We start from the raw sequence: 27,859 nt of genomic DNA on the forward strand, positions 1-27,859 counted from the left end.
GTGGATCAATTTGAAATTTTGATGCATGTTTAGTCATGTGACGCATATTGTACCAATAGATATTCATGTTGTGCTATTCACTTTCACACAGTTGGTTAAAATATGTTACTTTGCACACTCTTCATATCACAGTCCTGCAAAGATGATAGAAAATGTCCTCACATTTGCTGTCCTGTGACAAAACACGAGAGCAGTCGCGTTATACACCAAACATATAATGAGTGAGAGCGACCTAGACACATCACTGAATATTTTGCTAAATAAAATGATCCTGTCAGAAGAATTGTGCGATAACTTTTATTATTTATTTTTCCGTCTGTATCATCTCAGTGAGGTTTTACGCATGCACAGTAAAGATGAATTTAGCATTTTTCACCGTTTCAGTGTGGATGAGAGACTTTTGGGAAACGCCTGAAAACGCTCGTGGACGGAGAGCGTTTTTAAGTGTATCCGGATTAATGTAGACGTAAGTCTTTTTATGCCCTTTCCTTGCTAAATTCCCTCTGTCTTGTTCACATCATTGCTTACGTTGCACGAGTGCTCACTTGCAATGGGTTTAAATGGGACACACTGAGCCCTTGATCACTTGTGGGTATATTAAATGAGCACTTGCTGTTGTGACGTCACAATCGTGTGGCATTGTGGTCTTTGGATCTGTCTGAAGTGCATGTGAGTAGACTCACTCCCTCGGACAAAATCAAGGGGTCGAGGGTCTGTCCAAATAAACCTCCCTCATCAGGGAAGTGTGTCTAATAGTGGAGTTAAACGCAGCCCAGGAGCAGGTTTGGACACCCAACGAGTAAAAATCTGTCGTGTCGTCCTAAAGCTGCATGACTTTTTTTTCTTTCCTTCTGAGGAACAAAAAACGAGATATTTTTAAAAAGGTCAGTAACCAAAATATCTTCTTTTATGTTCCACAGAAGGCCATACAGTTTTTGAATGACGTTGGGGTGAATAAATGATGAGAGAGTATACATTTTTGGATGAACTATTTTTTTTAAGATTTGTTTTTGATGTCTACTAAACACTAAGATTGTTGTGGATTAGTACGGTTATTATGGATAAGTAAAATTAATGTGTATTTTCCTCTAATTTACGTATACATACTGTTAAATGTTATTTTAATTATAGGCATTGTTATTATTTGATTACTTGTATATGGAAATATCTAAGCATGAGATAACTGAGACCTCTGATTAGAAAAAGGGAATATATCACTTCTTTATGTATTGTCCACATATCATGCAGTTTTTTCATCAATGGCCTTAATTGTCATGGTGCTCAGATCCAGTCAATCTACTCAGGCTTCAATATAAGTTATGTTTTTGTATAGTATGTAACAATATATTGTTACTTATTCACAACATAGGCTATTTAAATAAATCAAAATATGTTGGTAATTAAACTGGATTCTTTTGTGTCTATATCAGTTTCTTTCTCTTTCTCACCACCTCCAAATACAGCACACAAAAATGGCCATTCATATAAAGTAAGACAATTTTCTGTACAAATATGTGTGAGTGGGTGCACTGTAAAAACTTTGGGTGTTAACTTAAAAAAGTAAGTAACCTGGTTGCCTTAAAAGCGACCGAGTTCATAAGACCGACTTAAGAGTTCATTGAAAAAAAAAGAAAAGTTAATACAATCTAGGAGATTGGTTTAATCAACAGAAACTATCTTTGTTATCTGAACCACATTAATTATCTAAAGTTGATTTGACAAAAGAAAAAAAAAAGTTGTGATAAATCATGAAAATAATGTAAACTATATTATTTTCATGATTTATCACAACTTTTTTTTTCTTTTGGTGGTTATAATCGACACTTTTATGAAAATGCTTATTTATATGTCCTAAGTAGCTAGCTAAATCTGAAGAAGAGAACATTTTATTTTGGGGTAAAGGTTTATAGAAGGAGTTTTAAATTAGGGGTTTGTGGTAATGATTATATTTAGCTTCAAATGAAAACAGACTCTAATTTAAAGTCTCCAATAAAGTAAGCTACCGATAGTTAAACAGAGAGCAAGAAAATAGTCTTGACATATACATATCAACGAAAAGTAAAAATGGTAAATAAGAAATCTGGTGAATTTATCAAACAAAATGCGAATACAACGCTGCAAAAGTGGATACAGCTTTGCTGTTGACTTTAGCCCACGTGCTCATAAAAAGTGACGCAACAGCATTCTCTGTCAGCAGAGCTGGCCTATCAGGACACATAAAGTACAGGGATTGGCTGAGGCACGAGCAGTGCTCTACCGTGATTGGTCAGAGCCTTCTACTACTCCACGTCATGAATGAATGGCAGTTTAACTAAACGACAACAGACAACGTGAACACGATAAACAAACGTGAAACAAGCTAAATATATGTGAACCAGTTCTTCAAAAGATCGTGTTCTAGGTACGTTTGTTTAAACATTTAGTTGTCTGTGTTCATCTCGTTGTCTGTGCTGCGTCACAGCTGGTTCAGTCCGATCAGGAAATAGAAAAGTGTTCAGTAAGCAGACTCTGTCCAGATATTACCTCAGCTGATCTATATTAGAGTTTGTATAATGATTGTTAACTTGTGTATTTGTGTTTGCTGGTGAATGGTCATCGTGTGGTTGTTAGTAGGTCAAAATGAGCGTTGGCTTCATCGGAGCGGGTCAGTTGGCGCATGCGCTGGTGAAGGGCTTCGCGTTGGCAGGTAACGTTACAGCATTTACACACACCGACCGCTAGAGGCGCCAAAACACTAATCATCTGGAACAAAATAAGATTTTCTGTATTAAATACACTTAAATATGCCCATTATTCATTTTTTAAATGTCTGAAGTAGGCATCGTTTTATTAAATAAGCACATTATATCAAATCATATAGACACACTGTAATGATCTCTGTCTTGGTAGTTGGTAATTATCAGAACTATTTATTTTCAAAAAGTTGTTTATGAAAATGAAAACAGACTCTAATTTAAAGTCTCTAATAAAGTAAGCTACTGATAGTTAAACAGAGAGCAAGAAAATAGTCTCATAAAAGTCTTCTATATAGATCAGTGACTAAAACCTAATGTATGTAAATCAACACACTTGCTCTTTTTATGATAAAACCGCCAATAAAATGCTAGTGAAAAAATATTTTTCAAAAGTTTATATTCTCCCAAGCAATATCAAAGCAGAGTACAATTAGAAGTCTCTTATTTTAACATGATTAAATGTTATCTTATTATATGTGCATGCAAAGAAGTAGAAATCTTTTGTTACAATAGCCTACACTACCGTTCAAAAGTTTGCGCTCAGTCTTTTTTCTTTTATTATTATTATTTTTTTATAAGAAATTGATACTTTTATTCAGCACATATGCGTTAAATTGATAAAAAGTTAGAGTTAACAATTTATATTGTTAGAAAAGATTTCTATTTTGAATAAATGCTGTTTTTTTTCTATTTATACATCAAAAGATGCTGAAAAAAGTATCATAGGTAATAAAAAAATGTAAGCAGCACAACTGTTTTCAACATTGATCATCATATTAGAGCGATTTCTGAAGGATCATGTGACACTGAAGACTGGAGTAATGATGCTGAAAATTCAGCTTTTCGACACAGAAATAAATTATATTTTAAAATATATTCAAATAGAAAACCCTTATTTTAAATTGTAATACTATTTCACAATATGTTGTATTTTTGTCTGTATTTTTGATCAAATAATTGCAGACGTCTTACAAAAACATTAGTAACGTGTCCAAACTTTTGACCAGTAATATAACTAATATATACTATAACTTTCGGCTATTATGACTATATATGCGTGTAGTACCTCGACTTAAAAACTAGATACACCCTTTAACATAGAATCACATTCTCATCAATACTTTAAGGAAGCTTTTCCGTTCCCCTCTCCTGTCCATCAGGTGTGATCGCCACGCACAGGATAACAGCGAGCTCTCCCGACAAAGACCTGCTGACCGTCGCCGGGCTAAGAGTGAGTGTTTCATCTGACACATGTGAGAGTCTGATGAACATCTTTAAACACACACTTTCTCTGTACTTCAGAAAATGGGAGCATCCTTCACGACCAGCAATAAAGAGACTGTGAAGAAGAGCGATGTCCTGTTCCTCGCGGTCAAGCCACACATCATTCCCTTCGTTCTGGACGAGATCGGGCCAGACATCGAGGACCGTCATCTCATCGTCTCTTGTGCAGCGGGAGTCACCATCAGCTCCATAGAGAAGGTCTGAGAGCTCTCGATCCACGAGCCGAAGTGATGATGCTTTAACACGTCCAACACTTTTCAGTTAGGAAAAAATAATGGCAACACAAGTTAAAATGCATATAATATTTGCAGATTCCTTTTCACATCTGAAATGTGTTGATTGTCATGTGTTTTAATGCTTTATGTATGTGTTCAATGAATAGATAAGTATTATAATGTATTATAACTGTGGTTACAATTATTCATGAGATCATACATAAGCCTATATATTTTCATGGCTACAAGACACTCAAAAAAGTTGGGACAGAGGCAAAATTAAAGAGAAAAGATTATAAATATATAATATATAGGTGAACTGGTAATAGGTGAGGGTACCGTATCATTTTTTTTAAGCAAATTCATCAAAATAATTTATATATTATATAAATCTGCGCAGTGTAAAAAAACAAAAACATTTTTGAAGTTCAAATGAAAGGTTCTTCATTTGATTTTTTTTCTTTTTATTTGAACTTGATGAACACAAACCAGGTTATCATAATAAATGAATCAGTCTGGCAAAAACAGCTTCATGTTATCATGTAGCTAACACTTGATTTAAAAACAAAAGGCTCAACACAGTAAAACCAGGATTCTGCCCTCTTAATGCACACAATATACACAATCCTGTGATCGCTCATCCTGTGTTTCGATTCACATGTTCCTGTCCTGTAGAAACTGCTGCAGTATCGCCCGGCGCCTAAAGTGATCCGCTGCATGACGAATACCCCAGTGGTGGTGCGTGAAGGGGCCACGGTGTACGCCACCGGCACCCATGCAGAGGTGGAGGATGGGAAGCTCCTGGAGCAGCTGATGGCCAGTGTGGGATACTGCACCGAGGTGGAGGAGGACCTGATCGATGCCGTCACTGGCCTCAGCGGCAGCGGCCCAGCCTATGTGAGCATCAGCACACCGCAGAAACGCTTTTCTTACTTAGTATTTTTAGTATCTAAAAAAAAAAAAAATCTTAAATCAAGATGCATTTACTTTAGTAGTAAAATGCCTTAAGATTTTATGTCTTGTTTTCCGGGGGAATTAATTCAAAATTAAGTGAGTTTTTGCTTAAAACAAGCTAAATTATCTGCCAAGAAAAATAATCTTATTTCAAACAGAAATAAGATTAATTTTCTCAACCCATTGGCAGATCATTTAGCTTGCTTTAAGAAAAAACGTACTTAATTTTGATTAATTCCCCCCGGAAAACAAGACATAATTTCTTATGGCATTTTACTGCTTAAGTAAATACATCTTGATTTAAGATGTTTTAGATATTTGGACTGGAAACAAGACAAAAATACTAAGTAAGAAAAGCATTTTTTGGCAGTGTGCTTTCACACTTGAGCGTCTGTTTCGGAACCTAGTGCGTTTTCTCCCTTGGTTCGGTTCGTTTAGGCATATATATGAACACAGCGATCGCGCTCGGATTCGCACCAAAACAGTCGCTCTGAGATCGCCTGAACAAGGTGGTCTCGGCCCGATTGCAAACGAACTCGGGGGTGGTTCGCTTGAGGTGAGAAAGCAATCCGGAAAACGGACCAACGAACCAAATAATATTGTATTTCATAACGGGAAATGCGCTATATACATAGCAATAGTGTCTGATTCTGTGAGTGAGAGCATTAGTTATCACGGTTGAAAACCAAAAGAGCACATCTTCATCTCACAGTGTTGTGTGATTGCGCTTCTCAGTGTGAGAATGCTGTCGTGATGAAGCCTTGATCAAAGTCCCTTTAAATTGCACTTTTCCCCATTCAAAACAATACGAGTGACGCGTCTGGTGTAATTCTCTAGTCTTTGCCTTGATTCCTGCTCTAGCAGCATTATAACATTCGTATAGTGTTTGCGTGTGTCTCAACAGTTACGAACTTGTCAATCATCTTGATGAATGACGCAGATGAAACTCTTGACTAATAAGAGGACAGTTGTGCTCGCATGTGACTTACGTGAACACATTTCGGTACGCTGCCTAGTGAAAGCGAACCATACCAAGAAGAAAAATGCAACATTGTAACAAATTAAGTCCCTGTTTTGGAACAAAACAAACACCCTAAGAATATGCAAGACCAAGAGTTGAGCTCTTTTGTGGCTTCCTTTGTCCAAAAGCACCTCTGACTGTGAATATCTATGTATTGTTTTATCCTAGGCGTTCCTCGCTGTGGACGCTCTTGCTGACGGAGGGGTGAAGATGGGATTGCCCAGGAGACTGGCTGTGCGACTGGGAGCTCAGGCTCTGCTTGTTAGTGCTTGACAGTCTATGAAACATTTCTCATATTGATAATATGATAAATCTTTCTGTGTCTAAGATTTACAGTACAATGTTTTTTTTTTTTTTTTTTTTTGCTAGGGTGCGGCAAAAATGCTCCTGGACTCGGAGCAACACCCCGGAGAGCTAAAAGACAACGTGGCTTCACCCGGAGGTGCTACGATCCATGCTTTACACGTCTTGGAAAGTGGCGGTTTCCGCAGCCTCCTGATCAACGCTGTGGAGGCGTCGTGCATTAGAACCAGGTACTGCAATTTCATTTCTGATGTGGGATTTTCAGCTGTAGAAAGGGTCAACAGCTTGCAGTTTATTTGACAAATATAATGTAAAAACATGCATCTACACATAAGTGCATAAGTCATGTTTACTATAGATGTTAGTCGTTAAAGATAAAAGTTGGTCCATTTATGTTATTTATTTTCAAGTGTTTGTCTGCATATATATGTCTGCAGATTGTAACCCGCAGCTAACCCGTTTATGGCATAATAACGTTGGTACATGTGATCTATTTGTGTCTAGGACCAGATTACAGAAGATGTGTTCGACTCGCTGGAGTGTAGGGAATTTATAACAGAAAATAAAAAAAAGAAACCAACTCAGACTCATAGGTAACTGTTTATTACTAGGAAATTAAATTGATTGTTGATTGAGTAAATTAAATCCCTTGATCCAAGGGAAATTCAGAGAGAGAAAAAAATAGCACAGTTCAAGGTGAGTGTGTTTTGTCCTAACCAGGACCGGTGGAAGCATTGGGCAAACTGGGCAATTTCCCCCGGGCACCAGACACTAGAGGGCGCGACGAGCACGGGCGTCTCAAACTTGTGAAGAACTATCTTCGAGGCTACGTTTACAGGCAACCAAATAATCCGTTACTAATCGGATTGACGGCTCAATCGGTGTGTTATTGTAAACACCTTAATCGATCCGAATGAAAATTCTATCCAAATGAAAGGAGTTGTTTATTCCTTTTCTAATTTCGATCGAAAGGAAGAATCAGATTGAAAATCGAAACTGAAAGGACTGCACATGTGCAATGACGTAGAAAAAGCATAACGACGTATGACGTGCGGAAACAGCTGTTGTTCCTGTTGAATAAAGTGTCTTATAATTGAGTGTCCCGTCTTCCTAAAATCCTCCTTTCACTGCGTCTGTGAAGTGGAGCAGGACAACCGCCCACCAGTGCTGGTTTCAGGCTCCCATCCACAGACGACTGGTTTTGGGCATTTTAACTGCGTGATAAATATAAGCAGCGGCACAATAGTTCATATGCTCATTATACCCAAATTATGATCAGAAATGGATATTAAGTCTGCTGTTTAAAACAAATAAAGAACCAATGTAGGAGAATGGTTATTATGCGCAAACAGAGGAAAACTCTATATTTCAATTAAGCACCAAATCTGTCGTAAATTGGATTAACGTTACTCCAAGATAATTGAAGAGTTTGCAACAGCCAAAGCAAGAAAGGTCCTCTTTTAAATGGTGAGTCAACTATATTAATTCATTACACCTGTCTTAAGTCAACAGTAGGGGTCAAATTGTGATAAATTGGAGTTTTTTTCTCTTAAAAATTTGAACGTATGGGGCAGCATATTCCTATTTTGCCCAGAGAGCTGGATTGTCTTCCCCCGGACCTGGTTATAACAGTTCAGCCAAATGATTGTTCTTTTTACTGCCAGGTACGATCAGGTAGAGATGATTGGCTCGCCATGTCCAAACCACAGACAGAGCATCCATGGCAGGGACAGATCAGGATTCAATAGGGCAATAAACAGGTTGACATAAGAAATAGAAGAAAAACCCGGCCTTGCAGAAACAAGGCCAAAAATAATTCAGCTGTTCAATAAACTGTTTAAATTAAATAAATTGTCTGTTTCATCACTCAATTTCATGCACTTAACATACATGCTACTCAACCACGTTCACTCTTAGTAAATTGAAACTTATGTGCACAGCTAGCAAAGCTAGCATCACATGAAACACATTTCTTCATAAATAAAATAACTACTTCAACAAATATACATATTCTGAACAATAAACATTATTTACACAGTTATTATGAACATATACTGTAGATTAGAATAGATTACCATTTTCAGATGCATTTCTTACACATTACATTTCAAAAGATAACTCTCAATATTTCAAAACCACTTAATACATATATTACAGCGAGAATGGTACTCGGCAAGTAAAAGGTAAGTGAAATCGGAAAATAAAATAAAGTTTTCTTTTGATTCGGTCTTAATCCAGATAGTTTCCGTCTTTCATGTATATTTCTAACTTTTCCCGTTTGTCTCAATCTCTCTTTCAGTCGGCTTCTATTACCCTTGAAGCGTGACTTCTTAGGATATTTTTCACTAAAATAAAACTATTTTTAGATTATTTAAATTCTCTTTTAAGAGCTATGAACACAAATGCATCAGTCTGGGTCTTTTTCCTTCTTTGTCACTCTCTACTGCTCTCATTCTGTTTCTTCACGCTCTACTCCAAACTCACTTACCGGAGGCGGGACTAACCGACCTCATCCACTAAAAACATCCTGGTTGCGTATGCAACCCACCGTTCCCTGAAGGAGGGAACGGAGGACGTAGTCGACGTCGACTGAATCATCTTCGAGTACTATTGAACGAGCCAATGGAATTGGCGTGCGTGACTTGCATCACACACTCTGCCCCCGCGGCGCAAGTATAAATACGGAAGTGGATAAATGCACTAGTTGCTTTTCGCTGAGGAGCCGAGCGTAACTTGGAGTCTGCGGTGGTCCAGTAGTAGTGCCAAGGGGACTACGTCCTCCGTTCCCTCCTTCAGAGTTAGGAACCTTGGGCACATATCCAGGCCGGGGTCTCAGCTCGTGAGAGTTAGCCAGCCCAAATTCTAGGCACAACTCGTTGACCGAGCAATATGATGTGCGTCAAGAAAAACAGAAGCAACATCATTTTGAGGGTGGAGGAGAACAGCCTACTCCAACCCATCTTGCAGGGAAGAGAGCATTGAAATGACCGAACGCTCTCAGGATCTCCTCACGGAGAGAAGACTCACTCAACGAATAGGTTCCACTTCTATTTGGCGTAAGCACAACTTCCTTTTTTTAGGGGGTGCTCAGAGAAGTGATGGTAACTACCACATATTCCTGCGGTAGACACCTGAACCTCCACGTCCAGTTTTTAGGACCGGCCTGGAATCTCTCCAGGGGTCTGAACGCGGGTGCCATCATGCCCCGCCCCTGAAATGTATTCAGGGGAAGTCAGGAAGGCTGTCGAGGGGAACTAGGTCTGGTTGGGCCAATAAGGGGCAACTATCAAGACCTGCTCCACTCCTGACCTAGCACAGTAAGTGCAAGCGACATGCGCGCACAAGACAGGAGCAATGCTCAACACTAAATGTGAAGATCACTGAGCTTCAGGAGCATGTCTGCTCAACACGTAAGTGTGATGAAAATCATTGAACTTGAGCAGGCGCCAAGCGTCAATTAATCGCATAGCCGTTTTTTTAGAAGGCACAGTGGGGAACGGATTTCTGCGGAGCCCCGGGGCCAGCTGGGAGCCAGTGTCTGTCCAAGGGTTGTCCACTCAGACAGAAATAACATAACTGGCAGAGGGACGAATCTGGAGAGCCAAACAGATGTAACTATGCGGCCCCGAAGTGGTCCCTGCTCAGCTGGACCGCCAGGGGATGGATTCTCCACTCTCCCTGGCCATAGCTGTCATGAGGCTCATTGGCGGCACGATTGAGCAGGTCGGAATAAATAGTGGAATGAAGCGACCTCAGAAGCTTCTGACTCCAAGGAGGAGGTGACAGGTGAGTTGTGACATGTGAGGGAAGCTTAGCGCATCGGTCGCGATGTTATCTTTTCAGACCAGTACCAGCTCGTTGAGCAGCGGTGGCTCAAAGCGAGGTGAACTGCAACAGGTTCTAGGTTCAGGTTTAACAGTTCTAGGAGCGGTTTGGCCCAGAGAAAGGAAAGGTCTGATCACGGGCTGAGGGTTTGGCGGCAGGCCGAGGTGATCTGTCACCTGGGGACTCGATCATGAAGCTAGTGCTGAGGCGGTCTTCGTATGGAGGAAGCCAAGCAGCTGCATCTGCCATATGCCCTAGGAACCTCTGAAAGTTCTTTCAGTGGGACTCTTTCTCACTTCTATATAGCACCAGCTGAATACACTCTCTTCTTGAAGAGACGTGTTGGACCGAGTCCTTCTCCATACTGAAAAAGAGATACTCAGCCCGTGGGAGAGATTACTTTCTCCCAGTTGACCTGAAGACCCAACTGGCTATGGAGCACTTGAAGGGTAGGACTCTGTACTGATACTTCGATCCCTCACACACAACACACAGGATGGCCTGCGGTGCGGAAGGTAGAGATCTGAAGTACATGTCATTCAGGTCAGATGCTGCAGACCAACTTGGGCCAAGATGGTCACGACCCGCCACATAGGTACCATAAAGAACGAGTTTACAACAACTGGCCTTCATATCGGCTGGAGGAGCGACTATATCAAGTCCTTTGCCAGTAGGACAGAGATATGCGCGCACAAGACAGGAGCACTGCTCAACACTAGGTGTGATGAATATCACTGAGCTTTCAGGAGCATGTCTGCTCAACACGTAGTGTGATGCCTATCACTGACTTGAGCAGAGCCGATAAGCCGAGTCTGACGGTCACAGTGAACTGGGGAATGACCGCGGCAACACTGAACAGTGAACTGAAACAGTGAAGAACTCACTTTTCCGCCCCCTCTAACCAGCCGTCAACATACACAAACATTTCTAAATTTGTTGCTGTTAAAACAGCAGTTGAGAGCTCAAAGCTCGCGATCACCGCTGCACTCGCACTGTAGAAACCACCAGCACTGGGAGAGTCTTCCAGAAGAACACAGACACACTCGCTCGTTGTAAACAGCAGCACTCTGAGCACTTTAGATACATCAAACGATCAGCTCCGAAGCGAAAGGCAACCAGTGCGTGCATCCACTTCCGTATTTATACCTGCGCCGCGGGGGTGGAGTGTGTGTTACAAATCACACACGCCAATTCCATTGGCTCGTTCAATAGTACTCGAAGACGATTGGCTCCCTGGCGTGATCCCCATTTAGTCGACGTCGACTACGTCTGACGTTCTCGACTGAAAGGGAACATTATTTGGCCAATTTCTTTTTCTAGATTTACATTTGTAATATAAATTATCTTAAATCTGCTTTCTTTTGTTATTCATACTTAACCGATATTAATACAAATTAAATGCTTATAATTACTAGTGATCTAGTCAGTGACCTTGTTTACAAGATCTATTCCCAAAACTCCCATTTTAATTTGATGGGCTGTTTAAACAGTTTTGTCTCCAAAAGGACATTTCAAGCAAACTCTTTTCTGACAGGGAGCTTCAGTTCTTGGCTGACCAGGAGAAGATTTCTCCAGCTGCCATAAAGAAGACCACTTTGGACAAGGTGCTTCAGCAGTCGGGTTCAACGGCAGCAGGTGGCGGGGTCAGGACCGGCCTCAACCTCTTTAATAGCACCAACCCCAAACACAAGAAAACCTGAACCTGGTCACCACCATATCCAGCTTACAGCAAGGATGAGACCACTTCAAGAATTGCAGACAAGATGCTAAGACCAAAAATGCTATAAGTTGTTCTCATAAACTTGTTATCGAGCTTTTTTCAAAACCTGTGCTGTTCAGTTGTCTATATTGTTTTCTGTTTTTTTTTTTTTTTTACCTTTTTGGCTAGTATGGACCAGCTCTAAGAAGTTAGTTTATCTTGATATACACTGTACATCATGCACTGCACTGTAAAAAACATGTTTAGTTTGCTTAACTTAATATTCCGAGTAAATGTAAAAAGATAACTCAAAAAGTTATGTATTTTCAACTTGACAAATTTAGTTATGCGAACTTTTAAAGATTTGTAAAGCTGAAAGTACTTTAATATTCTAAATACAACTTAACTGAGTCCGTGGAAATGAATAAATCTGAAAGTTAAGTTGAGTGAACAAAAACACTTTTACAGTGAACTTTTGCACTGAAAACGTAAAAAAGTTCACCTTACTTTCACAATTATTCTAACTAAACTTAAAAGTTGTACATACTTAATATGTTAAGTAAATAGAACTTTACGGAGTCAGTGCAAAAAAATAATAACTCAAAAAGTTCAATTGGGTGAACAATATCTTTTTCTTTTTTTTACAGTGTGTGTTGATTTATTAAACAATGTCTGATCTAGTCAAAATAAATGTCACATCATGTTTTTGCAAAGCCTTATCTGGACTGACCTGAATGAAATGAATTAAAGTGTTTCCTATCTTTATCTCTATATTTCTCAGTAGTTCTGTATAATCCAAACAGAAAAAAAGCCAAATTCTCTACATGATTGCCCATTGTTATTTGAAGCAAACTGTTTGACTCAGACACTAGCAAACCAGGCTTGTCTTCAATAACTGTAAAACTAAACTGCAAACTGACCGACCTCAAAATGTTATATTTGAATTTTACAGCCTATGTATGAAACAATTGGCATTGCCTCTGTTGATTTCCATTCATTCAGAACTGAATTTTGGGCGTGTCCCAATACACACACTCACGGTCTTTGCACTTCACCACTTGTCTACTTACATTATGTACTGCTCAAAAAAAAAAAAAAAAATTTAGTCAGTTCAACTTAGAAAATGTACTTCATGTGGTAACATACAATAACTGGTTTTGTTGAAATGTAATAAATTATTTAAGATTACTGATTATAACTCAATTCAACTGACCTGAAAAACAAGGTTTTACTGAAGCATAACTGTCAGTAGACATAACCTGATTTCTCCAGCAAGGTAAAATTACTTAATATGTTTGAGATCATATTTTTTGTTTTATAAGATGAAAGTCCTTTTCCACCTTGATGTAAATACACTCAAAAAAATTATTAATTACTCTCACTTAATTTAATTGAAGAAAAGTTTACACACAATTAAATTTAGTTTAATCTACATTATTTGTTACATTTTGTCGGGCCATCCTAAGTTTAGAATTAATTTACTGAGGCTTAATTTTCTTACAGTGTTAGTAAAGTAAACTGTATGAACCACTAAGTAAAGACAGGTGTCAGTATTGAGCATTAAACACTGAGCACAAGCGCTGCTCTTTAGCACAATGTTAGAACAGAACAGAAACAACTCTAAATGCCCGACATAACTGAACATTAAACATTTACATAAACCATCATCTTTCCCTTTAATGAAAAACAAATAAAATACCACTTAATCCCTAAATATACTCTCCTAATGTAGTCCTTTGCAAAGCATGCTGGGAACTACAGATCCACTGCCCAGGGCTGCACTTCTCAAAAGCATTGTGAGCTAAGTTGATCTTAGACACCATTGGTGACAAATGCTTTAGGGGCACACCTTAAATCAACTTGCATCGCAGTTATTCACATTTCCCCCCATTTTGAGTTTATTACTGACAAACGCCTTGGTAATAAATAGACTTAAATTACATAAATTACAATGTGCAGTTTTATTTTAAGTTTGCAAGGCTCCAGATTAACATTTTGAGGGCAGCAGTTTTATTTAATAATTTAAAAATAATAATTCAAAAGCAAAACGATTAAAAAAAAATATATTTGGGAGTGGAAATGGCAGCCACCTACTGGTTACAATGCTAATTTAATGTCTTTTTTATTTTTAAATAAGTGTGAGTTTTCCTACATCTTGAAACTTTTAGTTTTATAAAATGGGGGTAATCTTTGAAGGATGAAAAAATAATGTGCAGGCGCGGGCCTGTCGCCGAACCCTGCTTTAGGGAAACGCAGCACGGTAATATTAGGTGGATTGAACACAATTAAATTAAGTTGTGACGGAAAAAAAAAAGAATTAGTGTATTTTTTGTTTTATAATGTCAATTGTGATTTTCACTTTGATGCAACATAATTTGTATAATAACCATAAATCACAATTTCTCATCAAAGCAAAATTCGCCGATCAGAAACACAAACCTTTTCTTCTTCTTTGTCCTTCAGAGCAGATTTCCTGTAGAGGACTCCAGTCATGACTACACTGCCCTCTATAGGTCTGCTGCCGTCATAGTGCGCATGTGTCGAATGTGTCCATCCTGAGCTTTATTGGAAAATGTTGGGTCAATGTAACTCATTTAAGTTAAAACAGCATTCCCTTGTTTTATGTTACATAAACCTGATTGAATTAGGTTACAATAACACAATTTTAATTTATAGGTAGAATCAGGTAGAAAATCCTCCTTAAAGCAACAACTGCACACGTTCACTTTTTACATTGCAGATTGAACATTTGAAGTACTGGAAAAAAAAAAAACCCAGTATTAAATATACATTTTCCATGAAATAATGGAGCTCACAGCCCTTTGAAATTACTGTGAAGTTTAGTCAGGCAGGAAGAGGCAAAACAGATCAAATATGCAGCACTTTTAACTTTAATATATATATCAAAACAAAAATACAGTGAGCAGATAATCCAAAGAAGGCAAAACAAACAAACAGTGTGCGCTATACACAACGGCAGACAAAGATCTGAACAAACAGGGCTATATACACAGGGTAATGATTCCTAAACTAAGGGCACACTTAAATAAACAAACTTTAATTAAATTGAGGAAAACTTTTTCATGAAATTGAATTGCATTTTTCCAACAAAATCTAATTTGTTTGAAATGATTTGTTGTTATGTTGTATGAACTTAAATTAATTTAGTCAGAAAAAAATGTAATTCCTACTAAATAAAGTTTTGTCAGGTTAACTACGTTTAATTTTTGTCCTGCCTATAAAATTGACAACATGAACATTTTAGGCAACTTGACTCTACAGTTACTTCCAAAAAAAATGAAATACTTGTGTTCAATAAAATTTGGTAAGCACAAAATTCAAAAACATTACAGAAAGTCCTCTAAGTTTCTAACATAACTGAACATTAAACACTAACATCAACCAACAACATATTTCCATTTACTGAAAAACACACAACATAACACTTTAATCCCTAAATTTACCCTCCTAATGCAGTCTCTTTCAAAGCATGCTGGGAACTACAGATCCACTGCCCAGTTAGTAATCAACAAAAATGATTCATGTAGTTTTTACACAAATGAATTATATAAACTTCAGTTTTAAATATATTAGGTTCAAAGATTGAACACAATTAAATTGAGTTGTGACAAAATGTTAAAGTATCATGTTACTTAAAGGTGCTCTAAGCGATGTCACGCGTTTTTTAGGCCAAAACATTTTTTGTCACATACAGCAAACATCTCTGCCTGTCCCCTGAACACACTGTAAAGAAACGCGATCTCTGCGGCGACCCGCTCCCCGAAACACTGTTCCAGCCAATGACCAACAAAATCTAATGACCCGCTCCCCGAAACATAACAAACTGTTCCAGCCAATGACCAACTCCAAGAAGGGTTTGGGGGTTAGTGTGCGGATGAGGAGGAGGGAGTGTCTAGCTAGCCTCCGTTTTGTTTGACAATAGTTCGAACGTCAACAAGAAGTGACGTCACCCAGGATCGCTTAGAGAACCTTTAAGCTTATTGTAATTAATTCAATAGAACAAGAGGCAAACATTCATTATTTGAGTGCAGGTGAAAGGAGTCAATGGGACAATGAGTAACCATGACAACCATATCATTTCACATCAATATATGCAATCCTATCAAGAATATGCAGTATGTGCTGAATCTTGATATCAAAGATCTAATTCTTTCGTATCTATATTAATATCAGTGTAAGTGACACCTTTGTATTGACCCTTGGTTTGAAAAGAAAACACACTGCCGTTTTCGCAGGACATCCTCACTGTGCCAGTGTAAGGCAGATCGAAAGAGCATCGTCCAACGGTGATGTTTACATCCACCTTCTTCCTTGGTGGAACTTCTACATTGGTGACAAGAGTTTCAGTGTTTTCATTGTTGTGCTCTTGACTGTAAGTGTTTTCCTCTCCGACGGTGGTACTTAATCCTGCGGAAGCTTCTCCAATCCCTGGAATCCCAGCCTTCACTTCCACACTGAATGTTGCTGAAATGTTGTCGCTCACAGACCACGAGGTTCTATTGATGATTTTCTTTAAAGTTTCAACTGTTTGCTGTTGTCTGACAGAGCTCCTATTTCTGTACGTGACGGATTTGATTTCTTCCAATGCCACCTGTGGAATCTCTTGCTTAATAGTGGGATAGCTGACATCGGTAAGAACTACGGACTGAATGTTATTTAGAAACACAAAACCAATGCAGTGAATATCCAATTCGGATCTTCCTCTAACGCCCAAACAAAACCCAGAGCCGACATTGATAGGGTATTCGGTTTTTAAACCCCAGCTTGTCATTTTCACAAACAATTCTTTATGTTTGTCGGTCTTGAATTTGATGCCTCCGAGGCGTGTCCCGTTACCGTTGCCCCACAGGGACAGTGAGGTGATTCTCTCGCCAGGCTGGAAGATGTACTCCGTGTGCTGTCCCTCTGGTGATCCAAAGGTTTCATTTCGCCCATCTGAAAGCCAGACCCTGACAGCCTTCACCTGCCATGGCCCCACCCATACCCATATCCTCTGCAGACTGGCACCATTGTTCTTGCCAGTAAGTGAAAACCACTTTCCTGTATTACCACCAATTATGTTCAGCGTTGTTGACATCTTTGAAGCTTTTAGATCTGAAATTTGCATGACAGATTAGCAGAATCAGCCAAAGATTTAATGACAAATATCTCTCCTATCACTGTTATTATTACCATACTGTTACTCTATTGCAGAGTTCTGTAATAACCACATGTAAAGTATTAGAAGCTGAAATGTGATCCTCGTGAAATACACTTACTTGTAAAGAACTTCTTCAAAAGCAGCTTGTCTGGTGACAGTGATACTCGTTCATCCAGGGTTTAAATGAGATTTGAAGGGGGCTGGATTTTACTGGCAAAACACACCCAGATTCACTAGAGCTCCTCGAGAGACAGAGAAGGATTTTTAGTTTTGCTTTCCCTTTTACTAGGGGCTTTCACACAAATGACTCTTTCTGGAAAATTAATCACTGTTTAGAGGATAAATAAGTTCTGGTATGAGTTGTAACATTAGCAGTAAATTACCTTTTTGACGCTACAAGTGTTAAACATTTTAGTGGGAAATTACAGTATATTATGGGGGAATAATTGCATTACTTTTACAGTAATTCCACAGTAGGACTTTTCTTTTGACTAATGTCACAATGTCATACTGTATTTCTACAGTGCACATGTACTATGAAGGTACCATAGGGGGGGAGGAGGGGGGGGGGGGGGATTCTGGAATCCACTGCTGCTTAAATGTATATCTAATGAGTGATTATAATCAAGGTATTAATCAATATGTTTACTTCTAAATAATCAAATGAGTTGAATGACTTCTCTAGGCTTATGAGATTTTACTTTGTTATAGAAGTTGCGTGTGTGATTACTGAAATGTTCTTTTCATGTATTCTCTAATGTCTGTATTTGATATCTGAATGCTGTAACAGTGCTTGCTCATTTAGCCCGGCTTCCAGAAATGAAATATGGACTTGTTTTGTGTTTGAGAAAGGTTATTCAACATGTGTTAAAACATACAGGGGTCATTGAAGTCTATAGTTTAAGGGACCGTTTCTCATTTGAAGCCTTTCTTTCCAGTTAGACTAAAGTGTCCTCTCCTTGAGAGAAAGAACGTATTATCTTGATGTTTTGAGAGGATTCTCCTGTTTATAGTTAGAGCCTGGCCGAATCCAAACTTGGAAAAGCTGTGTGTTGGTGTGTGTGTTAGTCTTCTTGGTTACAAGTTAAGAAACAACTGCATTATTGGAGATTGACTGAGTTGTTGTTCGGGACATACATGCTGGCACCCAGTAACCCAAATCTGAGACCTGGAAGGTCACGACGTGCCTAACTTCAGGGTCCGAGTGTCAGCTTCATAATCGATGGAGATATGCTTCAGTCTATCTGTTAATGTATGGAAAATTACTATGTTTATATTTCTTAGCTTATGAGGATAATTCGGGACGCAGCTTAGACCTTGGACGGAGTAGGGTATAACTGCTGTGTAACTGTAAGCGGGGTGGCCTACGAACTCCTTGTGAGTCTTGAATAGGGTTGCCAACTTCCGAAAAGAAAAAATGCGGGACATATTACTATATTTTGGCGATTTCGGGTTTGTTGACGGTTAGGGGGGGGGATCTCACAGGCAAGGTCTCTCACTCTCTCGCTCTCTCCCTCTCTCTCTGCGCTACACGGTTTGGCGCTGACGCACATACAGTAGGCTATGTTCTGTCTCGCATGCGCAGCTCTAGATTCTAGGAGATTTGAACTAATTTACGTGTCGTGTTGCTGTTGTATCAGTCAGATCAGCGCAGCACTCAATAATCGGTACAAGAGAGGTCCCGATCGGGACAAATAAATTAGGCCCAAAAATCGGGACGTCCCGGCTAATTCGGGACAGTTGGCAACCCTAGTCTTGAAGCTGACTTCTGCTGATGAAACTGCAAACTATCTTCAGTAAAACTTTTCTTTAATTTATTATAATTCTGACTCGGGGTCTTCATTCATCATATCTGGTTCTGGGTATTTGACTGTAAATCCCACACAGTGCACATGAATAGATGCTGTGGAGTTTTTTGATACTTGTCGGGTTTATCTGTGCTGCTGAACTTATTTTTGTTTCACTTTTAGCAGCTTGTGTTGTTTGTTTATTTTATAATGTTCAGAATTGATCTTTTTTATCATTATTATTTGTTGCGTCACCATTGTTGTGTTTTGTATGTCGACTATTGATGTCTGTGCATCATATGGTGATAAAATAGTTATAGTACCCAATCTAAAGTTAAAAATATTAATTATTTGTAAATGTTAATAAATGTTTACTAATCATTTAGTATCTTTATGGGCATTGTATTTTTAGCTGTGACCACATTTGTATAAAGGGGGGTTATGTAATGATTAGAGTTTTTGTGACCAATCTAGCAAACTTTAAGTCATCTCTCCCTGAAATAAATTAAATCTATTTTATTCCTGTGTCTCTGTGCACATATTTAGTTTTATGTTTAAGTGACGTCATTTACATTTATTGAATTGCCCAATCGGGTTTTTTTTTTAGTACAGATGAGTAAAACAGAGATCAAGGGGTTGATCGGAACTGAAGTGAAAAAGAGGTGGCAGAGGATACAGGACAGTGAAATAAGAGGAAGGCATTTGTGTAGTGGAAAGAACAACTGGTTATGACAGGAAAAAGGATGTGATACTGACACGATTATACACTCACCTAAAGGATTATTAGGAACACCATACTAATACTGTGTTTGACCCCCTTTCGCCTTCAGAACTGCCTTAATTCTACGTGGTGTTGATTCAACAAGGTGCTGAAAGCATTCTTTAGAAATGTTGGCCCATATTGATAGGATAGCATCTTGCAGTTGATGGAGATTTGTGGGATGCACATCCAGGGCACGAAGCTCCCATTCCACCACATCCCAAAGATGCTCTATTGGGTTGAGATCTGGTGACTGTGGGGGCCATTTTAGTACAGTGAACTCATTGTCATGTTCAAGAAACCAATTTGAAATGATTCGAGCTTTGTGACATGGTGCATTATCCTGCTGGAAGTAGCCATCAGAGGATGGGTACATAGTAGAGCCCGACCGATATGGATTTTTAGGGGCCGATGCCGATAAAAAAAAAGCCAGATACCGATATATCGGCCGATATTATTTATGTGTATATTATAATACAGTAGCAATATTTTGTATGTGTATTATAGTACAGTACCAGTCAAAAGTTTGGACACACTTTCCTATTGGTGTGTACAAACTTTTGATGGGTACTGTATATAGAATACACAGTATAAACAGAATAAATAAACGTTTTGCAATGATCACTCAAATGTGGTGATCAAACACTTGTGTGACAAAGATATGTAATGGAGACAGGGTGAATAATAGATTGAGAATGATACATTTGAGCTGTAACCAAACTAGTTTGCATTGCATGTTATATTATAAATACTGTTGCATAATCTTCACTAACTAATTTGTCTTTTAATTTAGTCACGTTATATAAAACATACCATATCAATAAATATATCAAAAGTGTCACTGACAAAACCTTATTTTTCAATTCAATTCAAATGTATTTGTATAGCGCTTTTCACAATACATATTGTTTCAAAGCAGCTTTACAGAAAGTGCATTTCAGAAATGTACATAGAAAAAATACAGTTAGTTAATCATGTAGGCTATTAATTTAATGTAAAATATTATCTTCTATTTTTAGTCTTAATTCCTCTAATCTCTACCAGTGGAGGAAGAACTCAGATCTTTTTACTAAAGTAAAATTAATACTATCATAATGAAAACGTTTTTAATTACATATGTACGGTAGTTTTATACTATTTTTAAATAAGTAGTATAAGCAAAATGTACTTAACGTGAAACATACTGTAGTGTTATAATTATATAAAGTATTGCTTGTGTAACGTAGCGTTATAGGCAGAATGAGCTTCAACACTGTCTACACCGGCCGCGGCCGTTATTGCTCACGTCGCAACAGCTGTTTACCCGAGACGCGAAAAAGCGCCCGTTACAAAGCAGAATGGGGCATCAGTTTACTGTCGGAGATATGACGCTCGCGCAACGCATTTTAATCAATGTTTCATCAACCAATTGCCTGGATTTAATACATAAGAAGTAAATATAGCAAGCAGACAATATAATCAGGACTTCTCAGCTGCGCGCTTTCCCTAGTCATCCCAAGCTAACACAATACGTGACAGAGAAATCAATTCTGTGAATTACACAGCGCAAATCAAAAGTAATAGGCTACTACCCACCGGATGAAGAAGGGTTGGCTCTCAACAGAACATAAAATATTCATTTTATTTTATTTTTCGTAACAACGGACGTGACAAGCTCTGAAAGCGGCACTAAACGACTTTAAAACTTTCACAGAGCCCTCAAAACAGAAAGCACAAAGCCTTTCATTAAAGTGAATTTCGTTTTGTATTAATTGTATCTTAATTTTAATCAATGTTTCATCAACCAATTGCCTGGATTGATTTAATAAATAAGAAGTAAATATAGCAGACAATAGATAATCTCGACACCGAGGTGCCGGCCGGCGCGTGAACTGCAACTCGTCTTATAAATTAACCAAAACTCAGCAGAAATATATCTATATTGAAATGTCTACTTTTAAACAGAACAATTCAAAACGAAAGACAGACTGCTCTCTGCTGTAATCCGTATGAAATGTGCATTTCTCTCTGGCGTGTTCACTGAAGATCGCGAGTCAGCGTCGTCAACTTTGCAGCGACACTGACTGAAAACACTTGTTTATTAATAAAAATAAAAATGTCTCCTTGCTATATTTGATGTATTCACAATCATTACTTTTGCCAGTTCTTTGTGACAGCTTTTATGTGCTTTATTGGCAGCGCCACCCTTACATGAAACACCGCACCCGCATTTTTTAAAATATTAATTTATCGGCCATTATAAAGGCCGATACCGATAGTTAGGAAAATGCCTAATATCGGCGCGCCGATATATCGGTCGGGCTCTAGTACATAGTGGCCATAAAGGGATGGACATGGTCAGAAACAATGCTCAGGTAGGCCGTGCCATTTAAACGATGCCCAATTGGCACTAAGGGGCCTAAAGTGTGCCAAGAAAACATCCCCCACACCATTACACCACCACCACCAGCCTGCACAGTGGTAACAAGGCATGATGGATCCATGTTCTCATTCTGTTTACGCCAAATTCTGACTCTACCATCTGAATGTCTCAACAGAAATCGAGACTCATCAGACCAGGCAACATTTTTCCAGTCTTCAACTGTCCAATTTTGGTGAGCTCTTGCGTTTTGAGTCTCTTTTTCCTATTTGTAGTGGAGATGAGTGGTACCCGGTGGAGTCTTCTGCTGTTGTAGCCTATCCGCCTCAATGTTGTGCGTGTTGTGGCTTCACAAATGCTTTGCTGCATACCTCGGTTGTAACGAGTGGTTATTTCAGTCACTGTTGCCCTTCTATCAGCTCGAACCAGTCTGGCCATTCTCCTCTGACTTCTAGCATCAACAAGGCATTTTCGCCCACAGGACTGCCGCATACTGGATGTTTTTCCCTTTTCACACCATTCTTTGTAAACCCTAGAAATGGTTGTGCGTGAAAATCCCAGTAACTGAGCAGATTGTGAAATACTCAGACCGGCCCGTCTGGCACCAACAACCATGCCACGCTCAAAATGGCTTAAATCACCTTTCTTTCCCATTCTGACATTCAGTTTGGAGTTCAGGAGATTGTCTTGACCAGGACCACACCCCTAAATGCATTGAAGCAACTGCCATGTGATTGGTTGATTAGATAATTGCATTAATGAGAAATTGAACAGGTGTTCCTAATAATCCTTTAGGTGAGTGTATATTGGGCATACAACACTAAATCAAAGTTTATATGAAATAGGGAAACATGAAATTGATAATTGCGATAAATGTGGATATCCAGAAACAATTAATCATATATTATGTGAACGTACAGTAGCATACAATAGTGAACGACATAAATTAGTTGTCACTAAAGGAAAGGACTGTAAGCAATTATGCACTTCAGGAAATATTAGGAGGAGAAAATTATAGAATTCGTAAGGATTCATTTACATTTTGAATGATACAGTACTGATAAATAAGATTTATTCATATATATATATATATATATATATATATAACTAGAAACTATTGTCACCATATTAAGAATAAGGCATACTAAATTAAATGGCACTCTTCATTTAATGGGGAAACATTCAACTGGGTTTTGTGATCAGTGCCAAATACCTGAGACTGTAGAACATGTGCTTATTAATTGTTCAAAATATGAATTGCAGAGGATAGATATGATAACAGACATGGAAAAAATAGGACCAATAGGACATGGAGTAAAGAGTATAATGGACTGCAGTAGGAGTTAAATATTGTATTTGTTTTCTGACTAAAACGGGACTAATGACAAGAATATGATGACCAAAGTATATGGGAAATAACTAGAACCAGAAGATGGCAGTAATGCAACGTCAAGGATGCAAGCTCCCGTTAAAACCCAAAGAAGAAGAAGAAGAAGAAGAAGAAGAAAGACATGTTGCAAATGAGCTCTGTAGTAAATTGTTAAAATATAACAGATTAAGTCCATTTTGATCAATATCGGTGGATGACATGTTTTAATAATAATAATAATTCATTACATTTATATAGCGCTTTTCTAGGCACTCAAAGCGCTTTACATAGAAGGCGGGGATCTCCTCAACCACCACCAATGTGCAGCTCCACCTGGATGATGCGACGGCAGCCATATTGCGCCAGAACGCCCACCACACACCAGCTTACTGGTGGAGAGGAGACATAGTGATGAAGCCAATTGGTATGTATATATATATATATATATATATATATATATATATATGGGGATGATCACGAGGCCATGATGGACAGAGGCCACTGGGCAAATTTGGCCAGGATGCCGGGGTTACAGCCCTACTCTTTCGAAAGACATCCTGGGATTTTTTATGATCACAGAGAGTCAGGACCTCGGTTTAACGTCTCATCCGAAGGACGGTTTTAATGCTGTATTGAGTCACTTGGTGAGTTTGAATGTCGTATTTATGTTGTTTAAAGTTGCTGCCTGTGCACCATTTTAAATGGCTGGTTTCTTTGGCAAAATCAACTGCATGATAGTTTATAAGAATAATCCATTCTTTTAATTGTATTAAGAATATTACCAAAGTATATATTGCCTTTTTATGTCTAAAAATGTCTTGTGTACTTTAAATGGTTGCTCAGATGCATAAATAGGGCTAGAGGTTAATTTTGTCTCTTCTCACAGAGACCACAGAACAGAGAGTGTGTGTTGTGATGTGTTTGTCGGGTCATCCTACATTTATAATGAATTTACTGAGGCTTAATTTTCTTACAGTGTTGTTCATCATTATGCACTAAGTAAACTGTATGAACCACTAAGTAAAGACAGGTGTCAGTATTGAGCATTAAACACTGAGCACAAGCGCTGCTCTTTAGCACAATGTTAGAACAGAACAGAGACAACTCTAAATGTCCGACATAACTGAACATTAAACATTTACATAAACCATCATCTTTCCCTTTAATGAAAAACAAATTAAAAACAAATAAAATAGCACTTAATCCTAAATGTATTCTCCTAATGCAGGCCTTTGCAAAGCATGCTGGGAACTACCGATCCAGTGCCCAGGGCTGCGCTTCTCAAAAGCATTGTGAGCTAAGTTGATCTTAGACACCATTGGTGACAAAGGCTCTACAATTAGGCTTACGATGCTTTAGGGAAGCTCAGCATGGAAATATTAGGTGGATTGAACATGTGATGGAAATAAACTGTAATACATAACTGAGTATAATATGGCATTTAATATTATTTTAACTGTATATGAAACTAACCATGTTTCTAACATCTAACCTTATTTAACACGCTAAGACTTTGAAACTCCATGTACTAAAACGTTCTGTTCTATGTTTTTGAATGTTGTAGGCCTATGTAAAAATAACAAATATGGGAAATGAAACTAGGCAGATGTCTAGGTTTGAAAACTTGAGATTATGAAGTAATGAAGAAAACAGAGTTTGCTCTTATCTAGTAACAGAAGGGTTTGCATAAGAACAATGTGTGTTGTGAAAAGCGCTATACAAATTAGAGTCTATTTCCTGAATTAAAGACACAATACAAAGTATTGTATGCAGAGCCACTAACAGAATAATAAAAAAAATGCAGCAACAAATAAAGTTAGGCCCCTGGCCCATGAATTGAATAGTTTTTATTTAGGTATTAACTTATGCTACCTAAATCAGTCAATTCAACATATGCAATTCAATTCATTATATGCAAATCAATTTCTACTGATAATATGCATCTATTGTGAGAATCTTTTGAGATAAAAAAAAAAGTTAAACACACCATGAACACACTAGAAGTGGTCTGCCAGAGGAAGCGTGGGAGGTTAAGCCTTAAGCATGTATTTAATTAAATATTCCATTGAAATATACGCATTTATTTAAATGTTCTTTCATACACAAGAGCTCAAGCAAGTTTTAATCATGCATGGTTGTTAGAGGATTGTCCTCCTATCACATATGTAACCAATCATCATCAAAGACAACCATATGAGCCCATCAGCTTTCAGAATCACATGTGCGTCTGCTAGTTGTTAAGACAACTTAAGACAGATACAAAGAAATACTGTGAAACTTAAAAAATTTTTATTATGGACTACTGGTTTAATAGAGGCATTGGTTTTGTTTTGGATATGTTTAGAAGGGACGACTGGAATACAAAGAATTTTTACAATTTTCCACAACAAGCAAATATAACTCTACAGGAACTGCCTATCTCTGTATGCTCTCAAACTATTTACTAAATATTTGCATATACTGTATATGCATAATTTGCTATAAACTTAATATAGGCCTATTGTTTATAAATGTGTGACAAAAATGGGTTTTATATTGTGACCAACCAATCGAAAAAATGCCACTTATAAAGAATGCAAACTTAATCAACTTATTCCAACAAATCATATCTAGACTTAAATGACTGAGGTCAACAAAATAAACATCAATCTTCAACTCAGTGTAAGTTAAAACTAAGGAAAACTGAAAAGAAACTTAAACAAGACATTTTATGCTTACAATTCAGCTAATCAAAGTAAATATAACAACAAAAAAAACATAATAATAATACAAAACAGCCAATGTTGATAATATAGATACAAACAAATCAAAATCAAGTTCCGTTCCCTTCACCCCCCTTTTTCCTAGTTAGTATCGTTGGGCAAAACTGATTTTATATAGAATAAGTTGATAATATGAATGGACTATTTTTAGAAAACAACATTGTCAAAAATTTACTGTTTTTGTTTAAAAAAAAAAAAAAAAAAATTTGTTCCAAATAAGGCAGAAAAGTAGTTTTTTAATGATTCACCATTTCTTAGACGAAACAGGTGAGTGAATGATTCAATGACTCGTTCTTAAAGTCAGTGGACACTTGCTTCTTTCATGAATGAATCAGCCCGTTTGAATGAATTGGTTGAATGAATAATTCTATGATTCACTTATTACAACTTGCCGCTTTTAGTTTCATATATAATAGTATAATTTCATTTTTCCCAACATATCATATTTCTATTTTCAAATTGTTTTTTTTTTTAACATTAATCTCATTACATTATTTAGGCAATTGTAATTGCAGTATAAATGGATTTTGATCAATGTTAAGATTGTATGAACAGCCATATAGTGTTAAATAGTGTAATTCATTAAGAGATGATCAACAATAACTTTACTTTTTATACATAATTAGAAGAGGGGTGCCTAAGAGGGGCATTCAAACCTCGCTTTGACAGTCAATAATCTTGAATCAGTATGAATCGCTAATGTTTTATTATTTTATTGAATGTAATTGTGAGCTTTGCAATGTAAGCAAGAACAATTTAAGCTTGTCCTCTTTAAAAATGCGGTTAAACTAAATGTACGAAGCTTAAATAAAAAATTACAACAACGGAAAAAGAGTGCATTAGTGAGTGCACTGTAATTCATTACTATAGCCACATTGGACTCCCGCCACATTCTCGGTAGAACGAAAAAAAAAAAAAAAAATTTTAAAATGTTAACCAGTACCACAATTTTTTTTTTTTTTACTGGCACTTCTCTATTCATACTATTTGAATCCCTCATTTCTTTAATCAGACCTTTCACTTTCCCTTCCTTGCTTTTGCCCTTCTTAAAAAAGCATTCAAACGATCTTGCGTGGACTTTCTTTTCAACATTAGAAATAAAACAATTGCTCTTGGCAAAAGGGATAGGTAGTATTGTTTTCATAGCATAGAGTCAAACACGACAATTTATGAGATTAATATCACGTTTTGCTCCAAAATCTCTATATACATGTCAGTCATGTTTGAAATAACTTGCTTCTTAACACAGAGTGAGACAGAAAATATATTATTTTATAAAATGATATACTATGATACAGGCTATGTTGATTAGCGTTGCATTATACATAATTCTTATGAAAATACCTGAGATGGCTTGAAGAACACAGATATATCACCGCAATCGTGTGTTTATTGTCTTTGTTTCATTAGTCAAAACGTCGCTATCTGCATGTTATTCAGCCGTTGTGATATCCAATGTCCATTTTTTCTGTCTTTTTAGTGTAGTTGGTTAAACCTCTGTCGGTATTTCATGTAAGTCTGACAGTGAGTGTGTCTTCTGTCTGCATCGTGTGTGTTAAACTCTCTAAACTGTATATAAACGCTGAATAAAAGTTAATATTGTGTGCTATATCATCTATATAAGA

General features: G+C 37.6%; 3 protein-coding genes across 4 annotated transcripts in view; 1 reads left to right on the forward strand and 2 right to left on the reverse strand.

Moving 5' to 3' along the window:
- The first annotated feature begins 2,256 nt into the window (after positions 1-2,256).
- On the forward strand, positions 2,257-12,295 carry pycr1a (pyrroline-5-carboxylate reductase 1a). 2 transcript variants are annotated; one of them, XM_056261958.1, is made up of 8 exons: positions 2,257-2,401; positions 2,614-2,686; positions 3,896-3,966; positions 4,038-4,217; positions 4,910-5,131; positions 6,378-6,470; positions 6,579-6,742; positions 11,872-12,295. In XM_056261958.1, the coding sequence occupies exons 2-8, from the start codon at positions 2,620-2,622 to the stop codon at positions 12,035-12,037; spliced, it is 963 nt and encodes a 320-aa protein (XP_056117933.1). In that variant the 5' UTR covers positions 2,257-2,401; positions 2,614-2,619; the 3' UTR covers positions 12,038-12,295. The 2 variants fall into 2 exon arrangements, with proteins under 2 accessions (XP_056117933.1, XP_056117934.1); XM_056261959.1 differs by having other exon boundaries at positions 2,260-2,401; positions 2,611-2,686.
- Positions 12,296-16,192: 3,897 nt separating this feature from the next.
- Positions 16,193-17,143, reverse strand: LOC130095268 (aerolysin-like protein). The gene has a single exon (XM_056261960.1). It carries the CDS (start codon positions 17,132-17,134, stop codon positions 16,193-16,195), a length of 942 nt encoding a protein of 313 aa, XP_056117935.1. The 5' UTR covers positions 17,135-17,143.
- Positions 17,144-27,840: 10,697 nt separating this feature from the next.
- The window catches only part of LOC130095233 (5-hydroxytryptamine receptor 3A-like), a 35,575-nt gene continuing 35,556 nt past the window's right edge, over positions 27,841-27,859 (reverse strand). Inside the window, exon 10 of the mRNA XM_056261920.1 lies at positions 27,841-27,849. Within this exon, the coding sequence (XP_056117895.1) occupies positions 27,841-27,849 (9 nt within the window). The remainder of the gene's footprint in view (positions 27,850-27,859) is intronic.

The sequence above is a fragment of the Rhinichthys klamathensis genome, unplaced genomic scaffold (assembly GCF_029890125.1).
Source record: "Rhinichthys klamathensis goyatoka isolate OS25496 unplaced genomic scaffold, OSU_Roscu_1.1 h1tg000189l_1, whole genome shotgun sequence".
Lineage (NCBI taxonomy): Eukaryota > Metazoa > Chordata > Actinopteri > Cypriniformes > Leuciscidae > Rhinichthys > Rhinichthys klamathensis.

Bases quoted from the DNA above. Each gene is read 5' to 3' on its own strand.
- pycr1a (XM_056261958.1), top strand. From the start codon at position 2,620: ATGAGCGTTGGCTTCATCGGAGCGGGTCAGTTGGCGCATGCGCTGGTG. The intron at 2,687-3,895 runs GTAACGTTACAG...CCTGTCCATCAG, and splicing joins GAAGGGCTTCGCGTTGGCAG to GTGTGATCGCCACGCACAGG. The intron at 6,743-11,871 runs GTACTGCAATTT...CTTTTCTGACAG, and splicing joins GCGTCGTGCATTAGAACCAG to GGAGCTTCAGTTCTTGGCTG.
- LOC130095268 (XM_056261960.1), bottom strand. From the start codon at position 17,134: ATGTCAACAACGCTGAACATAATTGGTGGTAATACAGGAAAGTGGTTT.